General features: G+C 41.5%; 1 protein-coding gene across 1 annotated transcript; it reads right to left on the reverse strand.

The window, feature by feature from the left end:
• Positions 1 to 868: 868 nt before the first annotated feature.
• On the reverse strand, positions 869 to 19561 carry RASSF8 (Ras association domain family member 8). Its single transcript, XM_052690597.1, has 4 exons — positions 19337 to 19561; positions 9356 to 10245; positions 6092 to 6236; positions 869 to 5359 (listed from the first exon to the last, which is right to left on the reverse strand). Exons 1-4 carry the CDS (start codon positions 19437 to 19439, stop codon positions 5238 to 5240), a joined length of 1260 nt encoding a protein of 419 aa, XP_052546557.1. The 5' UTR covers positions 19440 to 19561; the 3' UTR covers positions 869 to 5237.
• Positions 19562 to 20928: the final 1367 nt, after the last annotated feature.

The following is a 20928-nucleotide window of genomic DNA, read 5'->3' on the forward strand; positions in this document are numbered from 1 at the left end:
ATCATCTTGTTCTTTAATGGACAGAGTTCAGCTGTAGATGAAGAGGTATAGTGTATACAAGAGGTACAGTGCAATTCCAGCAAACCATGAACTGTAAAGACCCAAAGTTTCAGAGGGGCATTTATTGTATGGGAGCATATTCAATATCTTTTGTCAACCATTCATGAGAATAATCAAAAATAGAAGCTTTTTAAATGACAAAATATAGTTACATATAGTACAGATTTTTATCTTGCATTGAAGCAGAGCAGTAAGAAAATGCTCATTTGTGTTTTCACAGTTAATTGGCATTGCTTCTCAGTGTTAAAGCTTCAGCAACTCTGATCTTCCAGTCTGACCCCCAGTGAGTAGTTTCACCAGGTGGCTGTATTCACAAGCATGCATGTCCTCTGCATTTTGATACCCTTTTTACTAAATATAGTGGACGTATTTGATTCATCTTGGAACTGCGTGCATTTCCAGAGGTACCAAATATGCTTGAAATGAAGCATTCTTGCCGTAACAGAAAAGCCTTTTCTATCAGAACATGCTTTTAGGCCCAATTCAGAAACACACCTGTGGTTAAACCCTATTTGGTTCAAAGGACTTTGAATTTATCCTTTAAGACCACCTCTACTCGTTCTGTCTTTCACACATTGGTGTGAAGAGTTAAAACAGTATTTGGTCGCACCTGGAAGTTGCTTGCAACACTGCAAAGGATTTGAACATTCTTCAGCAGTCCATTTACTCAAGGCATTCACTGCATGCATGTATTTATGTATATACTGCACACATACTCCCAGCCATCCCACAATATTATTGCAATAATTCCTTGCAGGTAGAACAGCTTATATACCAAGTTTCATTTCTTTAGTTTTCTATAAGCAGGAAAAAAAAAAAAAAAAAAAAAGAAAAAAAAAAACCAAAACAGCTGAAGAGAGCTAGAACAGCTTTCAATCAGTCACTATATTGGCATTGAAAGCTTTATTTTGAAAACTTTAAGCAGCAATACTGAATAAATAGAGTGATTGTTTTGTCATCTCCATACAACTGATGGCCTTCATCCAAAACATTAAAATACTGTAGCAAATAAACATGCATGTTTCAATGTTCTATTTAAAAAAAAAAAGAAGTGTAATATAAAGTAACACTTTGACACTTATCAATTTTGATACAGTACAGACCATTAAAGACTCTTTTCTGGAGAAAATATCTGAATACAGTTTTGGTATTTACATGGATCATTAAGGCCCAATTCACTCAAGTTAATGCACATCAGGAATTTATATGCTTCAAGATAACTCGCTAAAAATTACAAGATCTGTTTTTTGTTCATACTCATATGATCCCAGTTCACTAAAATATACTCTTCAAGCTAAAAAGAAGGCAATTATTGCCCCTAGAGGAGACTTACTTCACTAAAAGATCTTTTCCCTCTTACCTCACAATGAAAGCATGTCTGCATATTGCTAATGCTAGTGGTAGTTCTCTTGCTACAGAACTTCCTTCCAGCTTGCTAGGGTTAATAAAAACAAGTAATCACAAAGCTAACATAGCATTTTCAGAAGCAATTCAGGCACTTGGGAACCTAAGTCCCACCGAAGGATAATGGGAGGCAGGTTCCTAGCTCACTTTTCAAAGTGGGATTTGCATTTCTCCGTTGCTTGGGCATTCAGAACATTTACCTTAGCATTACCCTACTGGCTTGTCAGTCAGTCACTCCCCATTCCCCCAACAACATAGCATCACCACCAAACATAAACTGTATCCTCGTGGATTGGAGAGGTAACAGCTAATTTCCATTAGTGTAAGTAAATAAACTTCAGGAGTTCTCCATATAAATTCCCCGTGCACTGGAAAACAGTGCTGGCGTATTTAACTATTTAATGCAAACAAAAATACTTATGCTGGCCAGTACATAATCTGGCACTTGATTAGTACATGTAGCTTCTTTCCTGCTAATGTCCCATGAGGAGGTTTGAAACACTTCTGAAAATGACTTTTTTCTACATTTCCAAAAAAAGAGTGAGGTTCTGTAATTGATCGCAAGCAAAACTCTTAGCGCCGTAACGTGAGGAAATTTTATAACTGTAATACATTGTTCAATTCACATTTAATGTGATGGCATGCCATTTCTTCTTGGTTTATTTACAGAGAGGGTGAAAATGCTACAAAACGTTAACCTGGCTGAAATTCAGTAAGCAACAGGAGTACGGAGGGAGGGAGCTGCAGATTTGTCGCCGTCTCACAAATGGCAGGCTCAGACACAGAAGCCTCTCCTTTGCCACAGCAGTGGCTGAAGATGTAAATGTTCTCTACACCACCCTGACATTCGCTAAAGCCCCGATAAGGTGGATCCCCTTGGTGATGCAGTGGCTGTTTTTGAGTCAGCTCTAGGCTGGCACTTCAGTCAAATAGCTGCTGCAATCAGCAGATGCCATTGTTTTATTTTTTAACTTAAATGGGAAAATCCTTCCTTGGTTCTATTAGGAAACCGTAACTCAAGCCCTCCAAAGCTGCTCTTCCTCTTCCTTTCAATCCTTTTCCTCCTCCCTCTAACCTCAGGAATAACCTCACAGAGAAAGAGGGCAGTTGTTTTTCTTTATGCCCCAAGAGCTCAGTTCAGCTCAAACTTGTATCTGTGGGAGATGGACCAGTCACTTAAAGTCTGACAACAACATTAAGTGGGTATGTATACTCATCTACCTTACCTCAGCACAAGGCTAAGATTGCAACAGGCTTTTCCTTGCGTTTCCCCCCGTTCCCGTGCAGCATAATTTGGGCCAGAGTTTGCAAGGTGCTGAGTGCCTCGGTTCTCTAGTGTCAAGAGGAGGTGCTGAAGATGCAAGTTATTCACTGGAGAGTATCACTTTTTTTTTTTTTTCTGTAAATTGAACCCAGAATGTAAGGCATATATGCTCAAGTACCTTGGACAGATATTGTCCTGAAACTATGTATATTTTACATTTTTTTTAATATATATATATATATATATCTATATACACATTCTCTTTTTAATACAAAGTTATGGGCGCAGTAAACATGAGCACAGAATTGTGATAAACTAACAGTAAAATTGTGAGCACTGCGAAGGTTCCTTGGATAGGAACATCTCATTTTCCAGTTTACTCACAAGGGAAAAAGAAGACCTGATAATTTAAACAGTAAAAATTCAGAGTCCATTCGGAAAGGTCCTTTTTATATATTCACAGCCTTATCTGTTGCTGTTAGTCTAAGTACAGCAGCATTTTTAGAATATATGATGCCATTAATAAGTGGAAAATAAAAAATGTATTGAACACTCAAGAGTCCTTCATCTTCTATATCTGATAAAGCCACTGTTTGTCAGTATGACTAAGAAGCTCCTTTTCTTAAAAAAAAAAAGAAGAAAAAAAAAAGAAAATTGAAATTAACATTTATCTGCACACCAGTAAATCAACACAAGAAGATACTAGGAGTTAAAATTTTTCTGTGGCTAAAAAGCTTGGAGTTTCCTACCAGTGGTAAAATCCTGACCCTACCAAAGGTATTGGGAGTTCTGTCATTTTGCCACTGACTGAACTCTGGGATTCCTCTTTGTTTTTGTGCTCTGGGGACCTAACTATTAAATATTACAGTGACAGCACTGTGACACCCTCTCACGTCATGGTGACCATCATTCCAAATGTGTGAATGATAGTTCGAGCTGCTGTTAGAACAGGAAATCCAAACGCAACTAGGTAAGGTCCATCCATTCTCCATCTCACCCATGAGGCTGTAGCCTCCTAATGTATATCAGCTATCTCACTGATGCCAATAACTTACTCTGCAAACTCGTGCATGCTGTCAATCCAATTTCAAGACCCACACCCAACATGCTACTTGGTAGTATCTTTCTGAACAAAAGCCATTTTGTCTAGAGCTCGCTTTGACTGCATTAGAGTAACATTAAGATAAAATGTTATCTCTTTGCTGGTTTGGTTTTTTGTAAAAAAACAAAACAAAACAAAACAAAACAAAAACCCCAAAAACCAAAACCCAAACCATCCACTAGATCTTTTGATTTTCTGTTTGTATACTTCATGTTCTGTAAATGACTGAGCAGCAGTATGTTTTCTAAGGGGCTGAAGTCTACCATTTTACACTGGGGACCTGGAATGAAATTGGCCTAGCTCCACTCAAGTCAGCAGAAGCTCTGCTACCGACCTCACGGGACTCTGCCAGGTTTCTTCCCTCTACAAAACCTGGGTGAACTCTGGAAGGCTGGGAGCGGATGCTCATTTGTGTTGTTTTGTTTTTTTTTCTCCTCCAACAGCATGATTTACTGCAAAACAAGAACACTGTAATGGCTATTGGCAGAAATAAAGTACAAAATCACACACAGTGAAAGCCTCTTACTCTCTTTTGGTAAGATATATGAAGACAACTTCTTACATTGTTTTTTTCTCAAAAGGCATATACAATGTGGCAAAATATTTCAAATATACATTCTATATAATAAAATATCATCTAACTAGTGCATCCTCAATTGTATGCTGGAAATATTCTTACCAAGCTAAGGTTTTAATTCCTTCAGTCTTTTGAACACTAGGTGCTTTTCTCAAGGCAGATTCAACAGCAAGTAAATCCCACAAACTCGCTTTTCAAATCTTAAAAGGTAGCAACGGATGGAACGTGATGTACGACCCACAACAGAAAGGAACAAAGCCAGTGGTGAGGAACCATTTTAGAGGTTCAGCACACAACTCTCCACATTGCAAGCTGTTGCACTTGCTCAAATGCTGGATGTCTGTACATGCAAATTAAAGTCACCTTGTCAGACTGATGTACAAGCATACATGATTATTCACAAGTTAAAAAATAAAAAATATAAAAGGCCAACATTCACACGTCCATTGATTAAAAGGAATAAATTAAACCTCAAATCAGTTGCATACATGGTTTCCTTCACCCTCAGTCTTTTATTTATGCCTATACATGGAATAATACTTTCCCAAATGCTTCTGAAGTGGCAAAGACCTCCATTTGGTTTTGCGCTCTAGGTGTGTGACAGCAACTTCACCATTGCCACTTATGAATCGAGACAGTTCCTCTGCCTCTTCAGTGCACAAGGTATGGCTCCAAGTAGTGTGTTGGAGGAAGAAGACAAATAAAAAAAGGGTGGTTTAACAAAAAAAACAAAAACCAAAAAGCTTCTTCCATTGATCATTGGCAGAACAAAAGAAAAGTGTATCTTGTCCAGGGTACCTTGCTAGGTCCTCTCCTAGAGGCATATAGTGTCATACATAAATGCCCTCCGGGTTAAAACCAGACGACAGGGGATTCTGCAGGATCCGAAGGTTACTGGGGAGCTGCCTCGATGACCCAGGGCGCTTCAATGACCCCGACTGAAATGTCGGCTCTGCACAAGAAAGAAGGTGGTTAGAAAGGTCATCACCAAAGGTAACGTCACACAACACCTCCCTTCTTCCTGCTTTCTGGCAAAGTCAGTGCAGCTTCGAATAAAAAACAGCACTACATACAACAAATAATTCAAGTGCCTGAATTGGAACGATGAGAGCTGAGGTGCACGCTCCCTCCTCATTTCAAAACAGAGAGCTACTCAGTATAATTACTCTCCCACAAGGAACACACAGATACACGCAGTGCATTCATGCAGTAATGTACAGAAAGATCCTGTACCTATATATAACTCAAAGCTTTCTGCCCACTTAAATGAAAAACTTCATACTCTTCAAATACTGATGTTTAAGGCCTCATCACCCTGTCTTCTCCCCCCACCTCCCTACCTTATGCCTTTTAGTTTGAAAGTTTATGGCTGAAAAAAAACCTGCAACAAAGGGGTCCCTGCAAGCAGATCACAGAATAAAATGTAACACAGCAGAGGCTGAAGCACAGCAATGAAGTTTCTGCTTGTGCCACAGGGAGAGAGAAGCCACTAATAACTCTGTATTATTTATAGCTTGCTAACCCGTTGGGATTAAGAGAAATATTTGACACCATTCTCTCAGTATTTTGCTAGCTTCTTTGCTAGCACAGCGTTCACTTGATGTGCAAATGCTGGTGTTAATGCAGCAGGTACACATACTGCTATTCCCTTCTCCCTCCGCCCAAACCATTGTAGGTGCTGCACCTCTCTCGAGCTCCACAGGTGGGGCCTCCACCTCAACAGGGTCTGCTGGCAGCACTGTGACCTTTGTTCCTGTTTGCTGGATAAACTGTTGGAGGTTGACCTGTCGCAGCTCCTTTGTCAGTTGCTCTAGTTCTTGTTCCCTGTCCTGCAAGGAAAAAGAAAACATCTGCTGAGCAGAAGCAATCATAAAGCATCACGTAAGGACTTTATTTGCAACTGGGCAAAATGTTGCTCCTCCTTTCAATGAGGAAATGTCCTATTTTTAAAATCAAATGCAAATGAAAGAGTTGAAAGGTATTTTACTCTTGTAACTTAGAAGGCAAGTCATCACTCACTATTACTTATTAGGAGTTACCGGTGGTCTACTTCCAGTGATTTTTGAATGAGCAGTTCTCCTACCTCTGCCAGAAGTGTCCAGCATAACTGGGACAGCTCATTTAGTTCTGTTCCTACAAGAGTATTTTCTTTCTCTTCCCGTTCTTTCCATTTTCTACCTAGAGACTAAATTCTTACGGACAGAGCTGTCCCATTCTGCAAATGTTTTGTACGCTGAGGTCTAATGTAGGCTAATTCACCCAGCCCTTCACAAATACAAAAGATGACCATTAGGCTCCTTCTCCACTCTCTGCGATTCTGACATGGTATGCAGTACCTACAGCTCCAATAGATGACAGAATGACAGCCTCAAAATATCATTTTTCTTAGAATATAATTTTTCCACCTTCTTGGCTGTCTGCAAGTGGTACTCCTCAACAGACAGGAGGGGCATTGCCTACTTGGCCCCACTGGCAATGGGTGAGCTACCCAGGCATCATGTCCATGGGCAGTTCCATTTCGTAAGTGCCCCTCTGTTCTCATTTTGGTGAGACGTGGGAGGGCGAATCAGCCTTCCTCTCCTAAATTACCTTGCACAAGCAGAGGTAGATGTGAACTCACAAGAGCAGGGAAAGAAAAGTTCTGTGGATCTTTTGTATGAACAGTCCCAGCTAGCGCAGTCCTTACTCACTTCAAACTTGTATAATGGTCAAAGGTGAGACTGAATTCAGCAGGTAATAAGAAAACTGACAAAAGTGATCCAATGTTTAAATTAGGACCTTAAGTGCCAATGGCTTTGTCACCGACGTGTTTTTGTTGAACCTGTTCAGCCAATGCAGGCTGTGTGGCTGGCCCTAGCTCGCTCTCTGTGCCAAGCTTGCTTCCACTTGTTTGCTAAGAGCTTTTGGAGGGCTGACAAATGGGATTAGGCCACCTCTACATGTTCAGACAATTCCTCAGAAAAAAAAAATCTCCAATTTCTTTTTTAGACCCATTACACTTCACAACTGTTTTTAATTAATTCTGCACTGCCATGTTTCATGAGATTGTAACACAGCTGCAACCAGAGATAATTCTGTTCTTAAAAAAAAAAAAAAAAAAAAAGATAAAATCATTGCAATTTGCAAGGTAGCAGATCTTCATAAATCATTTGTTCTTGACATTTATCAACTCTTTGAGAAAATTAGGTAAAAAATGTTAATTATCATTCCAAATCTGACTGGGATGAGATCTCGATTTAATGTTGACTTGTGAAACCTTAGTGAGGCCTTTTTCTTGAAGAAGGGCAGTGGGTTTTTCTGTTGGTCATTTTGCTGTTTGATTGCTTGGTTTTGGTTTTGCATTCAATATCTAGAAACAAGTAAAGCAGAGTTCTGCATGTGATCTTTAAATAAATACAGCCTCCAATTTTAGAAAACGATGTCTACTGCAGTGGCTACAGAAACTGAATGATAGAGAAGAGATGGCACAAATCACTAAAGATTTCTGAAAACCCACTCACAAGTCCCACACCTCTTTTCTTATCACTTTCAACTTAGTGAACCAACATTTTCTTTCCTTCCACACTGAACAATCTAAAAACCCATCTCAACTTTTCTAGTTTCAAATCAACCAGCTCTATCAGTGTTAATATTTAACTTACAGCATATGAGAAATTATTCCTCTGTTCTCAACTGTACTACATCATTTTGGGAGCTATTTTTTTAAGCTGATCTTCCAGACCACTGCACCTTCAACTTTAGAACAAGCTTGAAAGACCTGAACTTGCAGAAACTTACCCTCATCTATGAAAAAAATGAAGCAAGAGCTTGAACTTAATCACAGCCTCAGCAGGAGCTACTGAGGACATCTAACAGATGGGCAGTGCCTAGTCCTACCCTGCACAGTACAGTTGAAAGTCCAGGAGTAAACCTGATCCCCAAAGTCACAATTTCTCCTTCACCTCTCTGCTAGCAGCTGGATCTCCATTTATATTTATTCTTTCACGGTCTATTCAGTTGCAGGCGACATCGTTAACTTTTGCAAGGAAGCAGAGACTGGATTCTCTTGTGTCACATGCAGCAGCTGCTTGAAGTGGAGAGAAAATGAAATCCTGACTACCAGCAAGTCAGACAGGAGAAGGGTGATGCTGTTCTTTAAAACAATGGCCCTGAAAGACAGCAGCTATCTTAACTGTACATCCATTTACCCAGCTGCTGCTTTTAGACTGTTCTTTTTTAATTCATTATCTTTGGAGGCAGAAAGACCAGCAAGAATCAAAACTTCAGTCTCAGAAAAGGCATGATGGTGCCAATTCCCCTGAAATGTGACTATACGAGACACTCAGCTGCCAAGACCCAGGACCTAAATCCTTAACATATCTAACCCCAGACCAACAGGTGTTGAAGACAAATGTTTGGAAGAGAATTTGGCTGAGAGCACTATGGTCCTGTTTAGCATCTGCAGTACAACCTTTCTCTGCTAGCCCTGCATGCTCTATTATTTGTGCGGAAGATATTTTTGAGCATTAAAAGCCCAGACCCACAGCAGAGCAGGGCAAAGGGCCAGATGTACTGCCGTGGGTACGGCCACGCTGCCTTCAGCGAGCCCAACTGATATTAGCACTGGTGCTTCTCTGTCACGCTCTGCTGCATGGCAAAGATATGCTCTGAATGATATCTGAGAAATCAGCAGGCAGCCAGCGAGTGGTGGCAAACTAAAGCTGTAACTGATGGGAAAGAAAAGAAAGCCTGCACATGAATAACTAGAGGTTGCATGCGATAGGTGCAATTCTAATTATCTGCTCTTCAAGAGAAGCCTGAAGAGCAATGTGAAAGCGAGAGGAACATTTTCTTCCTTTTGTTCAAGTTCACCACTGCAAGTTTCTTGTGCTTTTTCGGTCACATCAAAAATTCATTACAATTACATCTTTGACTGTTCTTTAACAATGGATAAAAAGGTTGCTCTTACCTGTAACCGCTTGGTAGCTTGGCCCAGAGATCTTTCTACAGCTTTGATGCCATTTTCCAACCTCAGGCTCTGCTGGCCCTGAATATCGATTTCACCCTTCACCTTCTCGATCTTTTCTTTGACCTCTTCCTCGTTGACTTGGGATTCCTGCACCTCCCGCTGCAACTTCTCCGCCTCGAGGCCGCTCTCCATGTTGTGGATCTGGGACATGTAGTCTTTCAGCTTGCCCTCGCACTCCAGGATGCGCTGCCTCATCTCCTGCAGCTGCTCCTTCAGCTGCTTCTCGTTCTCCTGCTCAATCTGCAGCTCGTTCTCCCAGAACTCCTCCTCTTCGATCTCCACTTCATTTCTCTTGATCTTCTGCTCCAGCTTGAGGATCTCCTCCTCCAGGCTGGCATTGTACTTCTGCTCCCAGTACCGGATCTCGGCCTCGTTGGACTCCAGCTGCTTCTCAATGCACTGCAGCTTCTCCGTCTGGAGGTGAATCAGTTTCTTCAGCTCGTCCGCCGTCGTTTTGCAGTTGTTGAGCACCTTCTGCTTGAACTCGGACTCCTTACTTTTCCCAAAGATATCCATCAGCCCTTTCGCCCCGCCGGTGAAGGTCAGGGACTTCCTCTTGGGCTCCCTCCTCTTCATGGCCTTGTCGTTCTGGGGCCGCAGCTTGGCCAGGGGCGGCAGGCTCTGCCGGTACAACGTCCTCTCGGGGATGCGAGCCACGCTGTCCGAGGTGGGCCGCTCGCTGAGGGAGGGCCCGGTGCGGCGCAGGATGAGCTGCACGTCGCTGGCGTACTGCCCCCACTTGTTGAGCGACACGATGGGGTTCTCGTGCGGCGCCAGGTGCCGCTCGGTGTCCCGCCACTTCTCGATCAGCGTGTAGCGCCCGGTGCGCCCTGCGGGACAAAGCACAGCCGTCACCGAGCGCCAGGGGGCGCCGCCGGATAAGGCCGAGCCCGGCCCCGCCGCTGGGAGCCCAGGCCGGCGGCACGGCGCTCGGTGCGGAAAGGGGCCCTGCGTCAGAGGGAATTCACCCGCAGCCACCGCACCAGTCGCGCAAAGATGCAAAGTCAACTGATATGAAAGCGTGCGTTATCCCAATAGATTTCTCAGCAGTTCCATTAACCTTAAAAACATCGTTATCGATTTTAATGCTATACATACGTCCGCTTCCAGGACAGATTGCTATTTAAAGGGTAATTTACACCAGCAAATAAGACCTTAATGTGACAGTCATTTGTGCAGCTGTGAGGCGGGGGAGACGGGCTGCTTTGGCCGCTGGGCATGCAGGAGTGGCCAAGTCCACCCAGTGAGGGCTGCAAGAATGCACAAAGATGTAACTGCTAGAAGTCAGCAAAACACAGCAAGCAGCGTAGGAACTGCATCCAACCCCACAACGCCTTGTAAATACACGATCCCAGGTGAGTACTGAGGAAAATAGACTTCTCAGCATAGTAAAGCACCCGAGAAATGCTCAGGAATACACTGACAAGTTGACTGTAATAGAGTACTTCAAAAAGAAGTTCACTATGCCAGGATACAAACTCAGAGGTTTATGCAGACCCGCAGCATTGTTCATTGATCCATGATGATCCACAGTCTGCAGTAGGCATCAGTGTCGTTAGAAGAAGGATAAACCAGTGCTGCTCACCTCAGCATGCTAACAATAAAATCCAGGAGATGAAAAACAAAGTAAAAGTGTGCTATGGAACCCAGGACAAAGGTTGTATTTTACCACTCTATTTTGTTAAGCTTAAAAGCTTCCAGCTTTCATCTTGTAATGATGGTAATGCTACCAACGCTGCTGTGTCAGAAGCAGCCAGGTTCAAAGAAGTCTTAAAAGTGTAAACAGGAGTACCACTCATCGAGTGATCAGCATGCAAGCTCTATTCACGGTGCTATTAAATGCATTACTTAAAAGAAACAGAACAGGAGGGGAAAAAAAAAAGGGGGGAAGGGAATAAAGCTAACAATCTCAACCTAAAATGAAATAAGGAATTAAGGAAAGCGCTTGCCAAGAACTTTCCAAGTTAGATTAAGGTTCCAAATCAACATGCGGTCCTAAATAATGAACTTGGTGCTCAAGAGCCACATAAAGGAAAGTATTTTGTAGAATTAATACTTACACAGTTCAGCAGTCACACCTGGAGTGCAGCACCAGTCTAAAACAAAACTGTCCTCGGCTAAGACCATTACCTAAGATTACTGCATCCAGGATATTTATGACACAGCTCAACAATACCTGCACACCCACAACTGTGTTGTTAGCTTGTATTAGATGGGATTCATTCACAAATTAAAGGGCGAGCGAGCTGATTCAAAACTAATGACAGAACTTTCAAGAACAGAGACATCACACAGCACCTGACTGCTGTTTGTGATGTGCTACCATTAACAAGGAGAGAGCAGGTTGTTCTGATGGCTGGCAAACAACAGCTCAATGCCCCTGAGCTGCTTCTTCTCATTTGCTGTCCAAAAGCCTTCTGAACTAACTTGCATTAATCCAGCACCTTGCAGAACTCGGTCCTTCACTCACACAGATGTTATTCAAAGAATGAATTTGTTTTATATGAGAAATCTGTGAAATCCATTCAACCATATGGTGTTTTTCCAAGCTGTATATTTATTGCATTTTATTTCACGCAGTTCATGAAATGTCTTCAGGTACAGTTAGATAGGCAGTGAAACAGTCAATTCAAGGAGCAGCCAAAGCAATATGTGCCTTGTTATTGGAAAACAATCCATTCAGCTCAGTGCTGTATTCTGTGCTTTCCTCCATTTGTTACCCCTTCCAATTGGCCAGCTCCTTCACATGAATGTCCTGAGCTGTTCTGCTGAGCCTGACATGAACTATATAGCAAAACATCTCAAAAAATCATCAAGAATTCATATCCGCTATGCCAAACTGTGGCTTGCAAGCTTTAACTTTCATATGTCTATACATACATTCAGCACCCTGCATCTGCATACAGGGTTAGTATCACAGTTAGCAGGTTAGGTTTACATCTAAAGCGACTCAATCACACACTCTTATCACAGGTTAATATGGAAATGTCTTCAAAACCACCTTTTATTTCAAAAGGGAGAAAGAGATCAAAAGAGGAAGTGTGGACTTCAGAACTCTGACAGCCTGCAGTGACCCTATGCACAATGCAGCTCTTCCCAACGCTACTGGGCATCACTTGCCCAGTGAGACATCCAAGAGCTCTCAGCAGCCAGGATCCTGGGTCAGCTGCTGCTCCTTTGCAGTCAAACACTGAGGATCTGAATGCTTATCATGTGCCCAACAGAAGTAGTCTTACTTTGGGATTGAGCTAATTTGGTAATTTAAGCATAGATTCTATTAAAATGAACTGTGATTAAAGTACTGAAATACAGGAAAAATGTAATTGAGCAATTTTTTTTTCTTTAGACTCTCAAGGGGTAGACATTTTAATTACGCTCCATATAGTAGGACACATAACTATTATTCACTTAAGGCATCTCTATAGACATTGGTATTTTGCAGCTCAAAGAGCACACGAGTGATCTTTCTGCTGCCAAACATAAAAGTGAAATTAAAAGGGAAGTAGCAGTACCGACATTTCTCATGCACCACTTCTGGCAGGACTCTAACTTGAGTGGCCATCAGTACTGCTTTTCAGGATGGAAATGATTCATCCCCTTTCTTTGTCCCATAGTGCATGATGCTCTGCACACAAAGCATTTCAGGGACAGGCACTATACTGTTTAATACAATCACAGAACCGTTAGGGTTGGGAACCACTAAGATCACAAAGTCCAACCATCAATCCATAACCACTACGCTCACCAAGCCATGTCCCTCAGTGCACATCTACGCATTTCTTGAACACCTCCAATGATGGTGACTTCACCACATCCATGGGCAGTGTGCTCCAATGCCTCAATGCTCTTTCTGAGAAAAAATTATTCCTAATGTCCAACCTAGAGTCTGCTGGCAAAACTTAACGCCATTATCTCTCATCCTATTACTGTTACCAAGAAGAGAACAACCTCAACCTTGCCACAGCCTCCTTTCAGGGAGCTGTAAAGATCTCTGCTGAGCCTCCTCCTCTCCACACCCTTCACCAGTTCCCAGTTCCCTCCAGATCCCTCACCAGCTCTGTTGCCCTTCTCTGGACACACTCCAGGGCCTCAATGTCTTTACTGTAGCGAGGGGACAAAAACTGAACACAATCACCTCCCTGCTCTTGCTGGCTGCACCAGTTCTGATACTGGCCAGGATGCCATTGGTCTTCTTGGCCACTCGGGCACACTGCTGGCTCACATCCCACTGGTGTTTGCATGCAGGTAGCACTGTACACCACACACAGAGCTGTGAGACAGTTTTTCAGCTGGGCCATAGGAGTAAACACCAAGCACAAAATTATTTTCATTTTTTATTTTGGGTTTCATGGTCAAGACTTAGAGCACTAAGCCAGGTGAGTCTCTTTGTTGGTGGCAAGAAAGGTGGTAAGATAAGCAGCTATACAGATGGGGGAAGCCGTCCTTTCTAGGGCATGGGCTGGAAAGGCTCTGCTCTCAAAGGCCTTGCAGCTGCTCCCAGCTGGGCATCACGATGCCAGGAGAAGCTCTGCCAGACACACTCCTGGCTGCCAGCTTCCTGGGGCTCCCACCCACAGGCAGCCCCTGCCCCAGGCAGTATGTTGTCTTCCTAAATAAGGTAAGGTAAAGAAAGAATAACTGTTCATAGGTAGAATCTTGAGGTGCTCTTAACATGTGAAATACTTAGGAGGAAATGCCTTACCAAAGGGGCAAAAGCTCCTGAATTTTTAGCAGCACTGATGGAAAAGTAATTGCTGTCAATTTTAGTAAACCCAATATGATTTCAGCTCAGTATCTCTGAAATATGAAACTGACACTTCATTTATTACGTGACACTTAACATCCACAGCAATTTTTTTTTTAATTATTCTCGCTACCTCAGAACTCATAAATACCCAAGTATGATTAAAACAGAGCTTACAGAGTTTGTGTTACTCACATTTCTTAACTCATACCATATTTTGCATTGGTAGGTATCCATACCTTAGAAGCCAATGAAAATCAAAGCAGTAGACCAGTGCCAGAAAAAACAAACCCACAGGAAGAGATAGGCTCAAATCTAATGACTGCAAGGGCAGCCTGTTTGGTTCACTCAGGCCAGCTGTGCTGGCAATGTGTTTACATGTCCTTATCAGGCCTGAAGCCACATGTTTTTTTTTTTACTATTAACCTTCTTCTTCAAAGAGATACACCAGCTTTGATTGCAATCTGAGAAAACAAAGCACTTGCAATGCATCCTTTCAGTTGTCTTTCATCCAAGCACTCTGCAGAAATACCCCCACATTAGACTCATTGCCTCAATAGGTAAAGCAATGGGCCAAGCTGGGGAGGCAGCCCAGCAGCAAGACGCAGCAAGTCACATAAAGTAGTCCAGGTCTCAGCCAGCCACAGACCCCATCAGCAGAGGTGGTAGGAAAACATCCCACTCAGTCACCCTGCCTTTGGGCATTGCTATTTTAACTAGAAAACCCCAAGGTTCCTATGAGTGAACCATGAGATCCCTGCTGAGTGCAGCTATTTTGTGCTTCCTATTACCCTCCTATTGAAACAGTGGAGAATTAAATGTTGGGCTCAAAAACAACCCAGGTTTATTCTCATGATTAGTCTGACGTTTGGAAACTTTAATTTGTACACAATAAATATTGTACCCTTTTTCAAATCTTCCTCAGACTCACTGCTGCAATTCAGTTCAACCTCAGATTCTTTTCCCTCCAAGTGTCTGACAGCCAGCGCTGGCACCTGCCATAGCAGAAATTATTTGGAAGAAGGGATGAATGCGAAAACAGACAGCACTGCAGCGACTTTTCCAGACACAACTCTGGCTGAGTGCTGCAATGCCGTAACACACACTTCAAACAGCATGAACTAATCTTCACTCTATTTTCAAGAACTCACGCCATTTATCTTAGAGGGAAAATACCCAACTGCACCAAAACCCCAAAAGTTGACAGCTGCATTTGTTTAGTTTTGAGGAGAGACAGCTGTACTTCTTGCTCAGTGAAGCACTGCTCTTATTCTCCTGATACCGTGTGATAGTCTGAAAACCAAAACCCACAGAGCTCCTTAAAGCAACTCCACTATTTTTAAAAATTATTTTCCACAGAAAATTATGAGGACAGAAAACAAAACTGCACTTTAGTTAGAAATTCAAGCTTCACTCTTCCATTCTTCCTAGGGACCAAACATCATTTGGGCTACAGAAAACATACAACAGTCTCCCAAGGAGAAGGAAAGCCTAAGAAACACAGTAAAAAAAGCATCATGGACTGGAACTGGAAGACCACTACTCCTGAAGAAAAAGAGCAAGTGTATTTGTGACTGCACTATTCATCATCTAGCTCCTCTGGGAGATTTTTTATTACTAAGATCTGAATGGAAGGCAACTAGCAAAAGCTGCTGCTGTTAAACTATGTTTACATCACCAGCCAACACAACTAGCTCACAACTTCACAGAATGCACAGAAAAACAGGCAGAGTTTACTATCAAATGCACATTTTTACAGTAGTCGGTGATGGATACGACAAGAAAATACTTAGCTCATTTCTCCTGGCAAAATTACTTTCTAAATAAAACTCATGGCTCTCCATTTTGTGCACTGTGGTATATATATTCTATATTTTGGAGGGGGCTTTGTTTCTCCTGGGGAAACGACATTTTCTTTTGTTTTACAAGGTCAAATTTTCATCTCACTTCATAATTTGAAAGCGATTTAACTTAAAGGGTAATATCAAGTGCTCTTTGAGATAGCAGTGGGAGGTGATTTCATTCTCTAGAAACTCAATACTTTATAGTCCTATGTTTTAATTGAACAAGATTCTGGAGCTCCTCCCTTCAGCCGAGGCATTTTTAGTACCTATGTTTGAGACACACAGTCCACTTCCAAAGTTATATCTGATTGCTGTTACTCTTTTCCTCATTAAAATATATACAAAATATGTACACATGCTTTTTTTTTTTTTTTTAAATCAGCTTTGCTGAGATAAAAAAAAAAAGAGACAACTCTGATATATTTTTTTTAATTAAGATGAGATTTAACCTTTAGCTTCAAGCAAAATGGAAATTGAAAAACTAATTTGTACAGAAATTTGGAGTAGAATCATTTGCTGTTCTTCAGTGATAAAGAAAAGGGCAAACAGGGAAGGAGATCATAATGCAAGAAGCAGCAACACAAATTATATCCATCAACCTCAAAGAAGAGACGTACAGCACTTCCACTAAAAAAGTAATAGTGACAATACCAGTTTGTAAAGAATAAGTCAAGGAGCATTAGATAGGCAAGGTAAGTGCCAGAACTCCTATTTGCTGCCAAAGGATTAGGCTACGCTTTGGCTATGGGACAGAATCTCGTACAAGGGGGCACAGCTCAGCATGACTTGCTATATTCGTTCAGCCAGAACATCCTGTCTTTGACACTCTCCACACCCTCTCCACAAAAAAAAGAAAAAAAAGCAAACAAAACATCAACGAAACAGACAAAAAACCACCACCAACAACAAAACAGGAAAAAAAAAGCAATCAAACAAACAAAAACTCTCTTACTATGAGGGTTGTCATAGGTTGCCCAGAGAGGTTGTGGAGTCACTGTTTGCCATCCTTGGCCATACTCAAAACCCAGCTGTACAGGATCCTGGGCAACCTGCTCTGGATGACCCTGCTTTGGGCAGTGGGTAGGACCAGACGATCTCCAGAGGTGTCTTTCAAACACTAATCATTCTATGATATATATTTTTTCCATTTCCCACTTTTTAAAATATACTGTAAAGCTTTATTTTTCTTATTTCTGGAATGGAGGCAGATTTAGCTTGTCCATGAGAAGCAGGTGTTTTCAAAGAGCACTGACAAGTACCTTTGTTTTGTTCTTTATTCAGTGGATATGGCTGTAAAATAAGCTAATTTGCAGATATTCCCAATCTGCACTTCAACGCAAATAATATATCTATTACAGTTCACATTCCAGGCTCAAGGCAGAAGGCCGTAGTGCTGGAGGGGTGGGTGCTTGTATTTTTTAATCAAGAACTTAGGAAAATATTGTGAGAAAGCAAAAGGAGCATCTGAAAAACTTTGCAGACAGACCAACAGACAAAATAACACTGAGTCCTACTAAACTATGCGACTGACCAAGGAGCCAGACTGCAAAGTGGAAAATAAAATCAGAGCCAACCAAGGAGGAAGCCAACTGAGGCTGGCTACTTTCCACCATCAGATGTCAGGTGGGACCTAACAGGATACATTTTAATAGCTTCCCATCCAAATCTGAGTGACAATTATTCCTGGTAAACTGGTCCACAAAGCCAAGTCAAAGGAGCAGACATATGGTTGCTTTTCTGATGAATGGCCTGACAGGAGGGTTGGGAAAACCCTACCTGCCAAACTCACAGAGATGTAGTTTATATCGGTGTTTAGCGTCCAAGCAGCCCCACTGAGAAGCTGGAGCACAGTCACTCTAGGTGTTTTCTAGAGAGGATATTTGCCTCATAAAAGAGTTTCCAAGTTGTATGACCTTGGATTATCTTAATTTGGCACTGGTTGAAACTGAATTTTATCTCCACACAGAGTTGCATGCCCCAAGTGACATGTTACAGAAAAGAAAGTCTGCTGAATTGACAAAAACTGCAGAACTTTCCAAGACTAATGGAGTCTTTTCAGAATTCAGGCCAATAACTTAAGATGGAGAAGAAAAACAAAGAAATAACATTGGGAAGCATGAGAGAACCGTCTAGAATTAGAAGCCTGACATTTTTCATTTTGAGGGAGGAGGAAAAGGAAATGGGATGGAAGAGGTACCGAAAACAAGGTAAAGAACAGAAAAGACAGAGAACAGAAAAGTCTGCCACAAGTACTGCTTTCTTTTTTAAAAATAAATAATGCTTTTTAACCATCAGTACAAAATAATCACACTAGCGTAACTATCATAAAAAAAGGCAGAAAATAAGACATGGAAAGAAGCAATTCATAAACCTATTGGCATTAAATGAAAGTCTGCAACTAATACAAACTGTTAAAACACTCTTAAAGCTTACACTGGATATATGATTTTGGAGACATAGCACCTTTTGGCATATTTTAAGTAAAAATTTTAAAAGACATTTGCTACATTCAGATAGAGTATATGCATGGTAGCACTGCGTTCAATCCCCACAAGATACAAAATACACAAATGTGAGTCTTATATCAGATAAAAATATATGAAAATGATGATCAGAACTGCACAGGAAACACGGAAGGGATGAGGCTGAGGCTTACTCAACGTGCCTTTGGCCGCCAAGAAATATCTGAGAAGACTGAAGACAGAACTAACAAAACTGTTCTTTCTCACAGTGGAGCATGAAAGATGATTGTTTCATTGTTGTTTTTGTATAAACTATTCAGTAAATAGCCAACACTGAACAGACTTCACCTTACCCTTTCATTAAGAGGGAGTCACACAGAGTGTGGGACAAAGAGAATGGACCTATTGAAGGACCTATTTTACTCATCTATGCTATGCCCAATATGGCTATAAATCCCTTACAAAGTGTGTAACTTCAATTAACATCACTAGCTTGTGAAAGCCAACTAATTGTTCTCCACTGCTTTTCATATCCTTGGTATTCAAAACACTGACAGTTCAGCACTTTCCTTAGTCCAGGCTATATTTACAATGACAAATAGCAGTATGTAATAATTCACAGAACAAATTTGTGCCGTAAGGAAGTGCACACTTTTCAAGGTGTTTCTTTTCTTTTTTCTAACCTCTCCAATGGGTTACATATTAAAAATAAAATGATGCAAGTTTCACTGCCTTCTAAGACACTAGGAGGTTACCCCACTGCACAATTTCATGCTCTTCTGGGACTCAGTGCACCCCCACCAGCTCTCAGTTCAGCTTCATAAAAAAGCTTCACTGAAGCCCGAGGCATCCAGCTGACAGAGGTACTTACCAATAGCCTGGGCAAGGGCTATTACAACTTCCTGACATGTTGTGACTTCGGTGACTCCACAGACAATTCTCTGCACTCCATCCACCCATACTTTGAGCTCCATGGTTCACCAGATCATCCAAGAGCCATGAATGCAACTCAGTCAAGTCATGCTTGCAGCTACAGCACTGATAATGCAGCGGTCTTTTCTCAGGAGCTAGAAGAGAAAAAAACTGATGCTTATAAGGAGGCAAAACTAGTTTATTAAGTGAATAAATTCAGGTTAGCATCTATTGGGTAGAAGAGGAACATAGTCTCTAATCTCATTTCTTTAACCTAGTAACAGAGAACCAGCTTCTCATGCTTTGGTAATCTCTACCCATGAAGTTCTTTTAGGCTTATCAGAAGTTTAATTACAGTTTGTTTCCTAATATTTTAAATTATTACGAAAAGAGCACCAAGGGAAAGAGTATCGAATGAACAACTCCAAAGTAAACCTATCGTAGTTTTCAGTGAGCAGTGCCCCATCCTTTCTATATTGTCTGGATGCCTCACAGGATCAATTAGAGATGTTTTCAGTGTCAGGGTGCAATTCCTAGCAGGTGGTGGCAAAGCAAAACATGAGGGAAACATTTTTAATTACATCTGTCCTTGAGAGTCCACCCTTGGTCTTCATACAAAAGTAGCTGAAGGTTCCTGGCACCAGCATGCAGCACCAATACAAGAAAATCCAGGAAGGAAAGCATGCAGAAAAGGATTGCTTCTTTCTCCAGGGCAAGGAAGTACAGTAGGAAAAATGTTGCCAAAGTGCTTCCACCCCTGCCAACCTTGTGCTGTTAAGATAGACCTGTGGCTCAAATGTTATCCTAGGTTTTCTTTCTGCTTTTCCTCTGCATTAGCAAATCCTCTGGATCATGGCTCAGAAGCCAGTTTCCAGCTAGAACCACTGAGCTGCAAAACTTTCAAGTACAATGGTCTGCTAAAAAAACCTTAAACCCTCCCAAATGAAAAAAATTAACCAGTGACTTTTTTTTTATTAAAAAAAAGAAAACTAAAGATATAGCTAGATTATTTAAGTAGGTTGAGTAAAAATAAGCAACAGTACAGCAAAGGATGCTCGTGCAATCAGGTTATCCCATATGGATAAAATGAAATGACTAAAGATAATATTTTTGGAGAGTTAGGTACCAGAGAAATGGACTACACAGAAACAGAACACAAGAAATTGGAAAATTGTTTGCAGGCCATTAATAAAAACAAGCATGCTAGGGTTACACAATGAAAATGGAATCTGACGATGCTGATGGATTTAACAGGGTCACACCTGGAGGCAAACATTTAACCCAGGTCATTTTACAGTCTAATCAGAACTGTTTTCTCCTGATGAAGTTGACATCTCTTTCTGCATGAAAAAGACACACTGGTACAGCCCCCCAAGCTACAAAAGAAAGCTTATTTCCCCTCTACAGCCACCTCCTGCACTCAGCTGCCAGCCATATCGATGCATTGTCCAGAAGCCCTCCTGATGGTCCTGTGACAAGCTGTGACATTCAGCAGCCACACACCTCAAAGCATGATAAGTTTTAGTGCAGAAGCACTAAACTGTGCTGCAA

The sequence above is a fragment of the Tympanuchus pallidicinctus genome, unplaced genomic scaffold (genome assembly GCF_026119805.1).
Source record: "Tympanuchus pallidicinctus isolate F22 unplaced genomic scaffold, pur_lepc_1.0 scaffold27, whole genome shotgun sequence".
Taxonomy (NCBI): domain Eukaryota; kingdom Metazoa; phylum Chordata; class Aves; order Galliformes; family Phasianidae; genus Tympanuchus; species Tympanuchus pallidicinctus.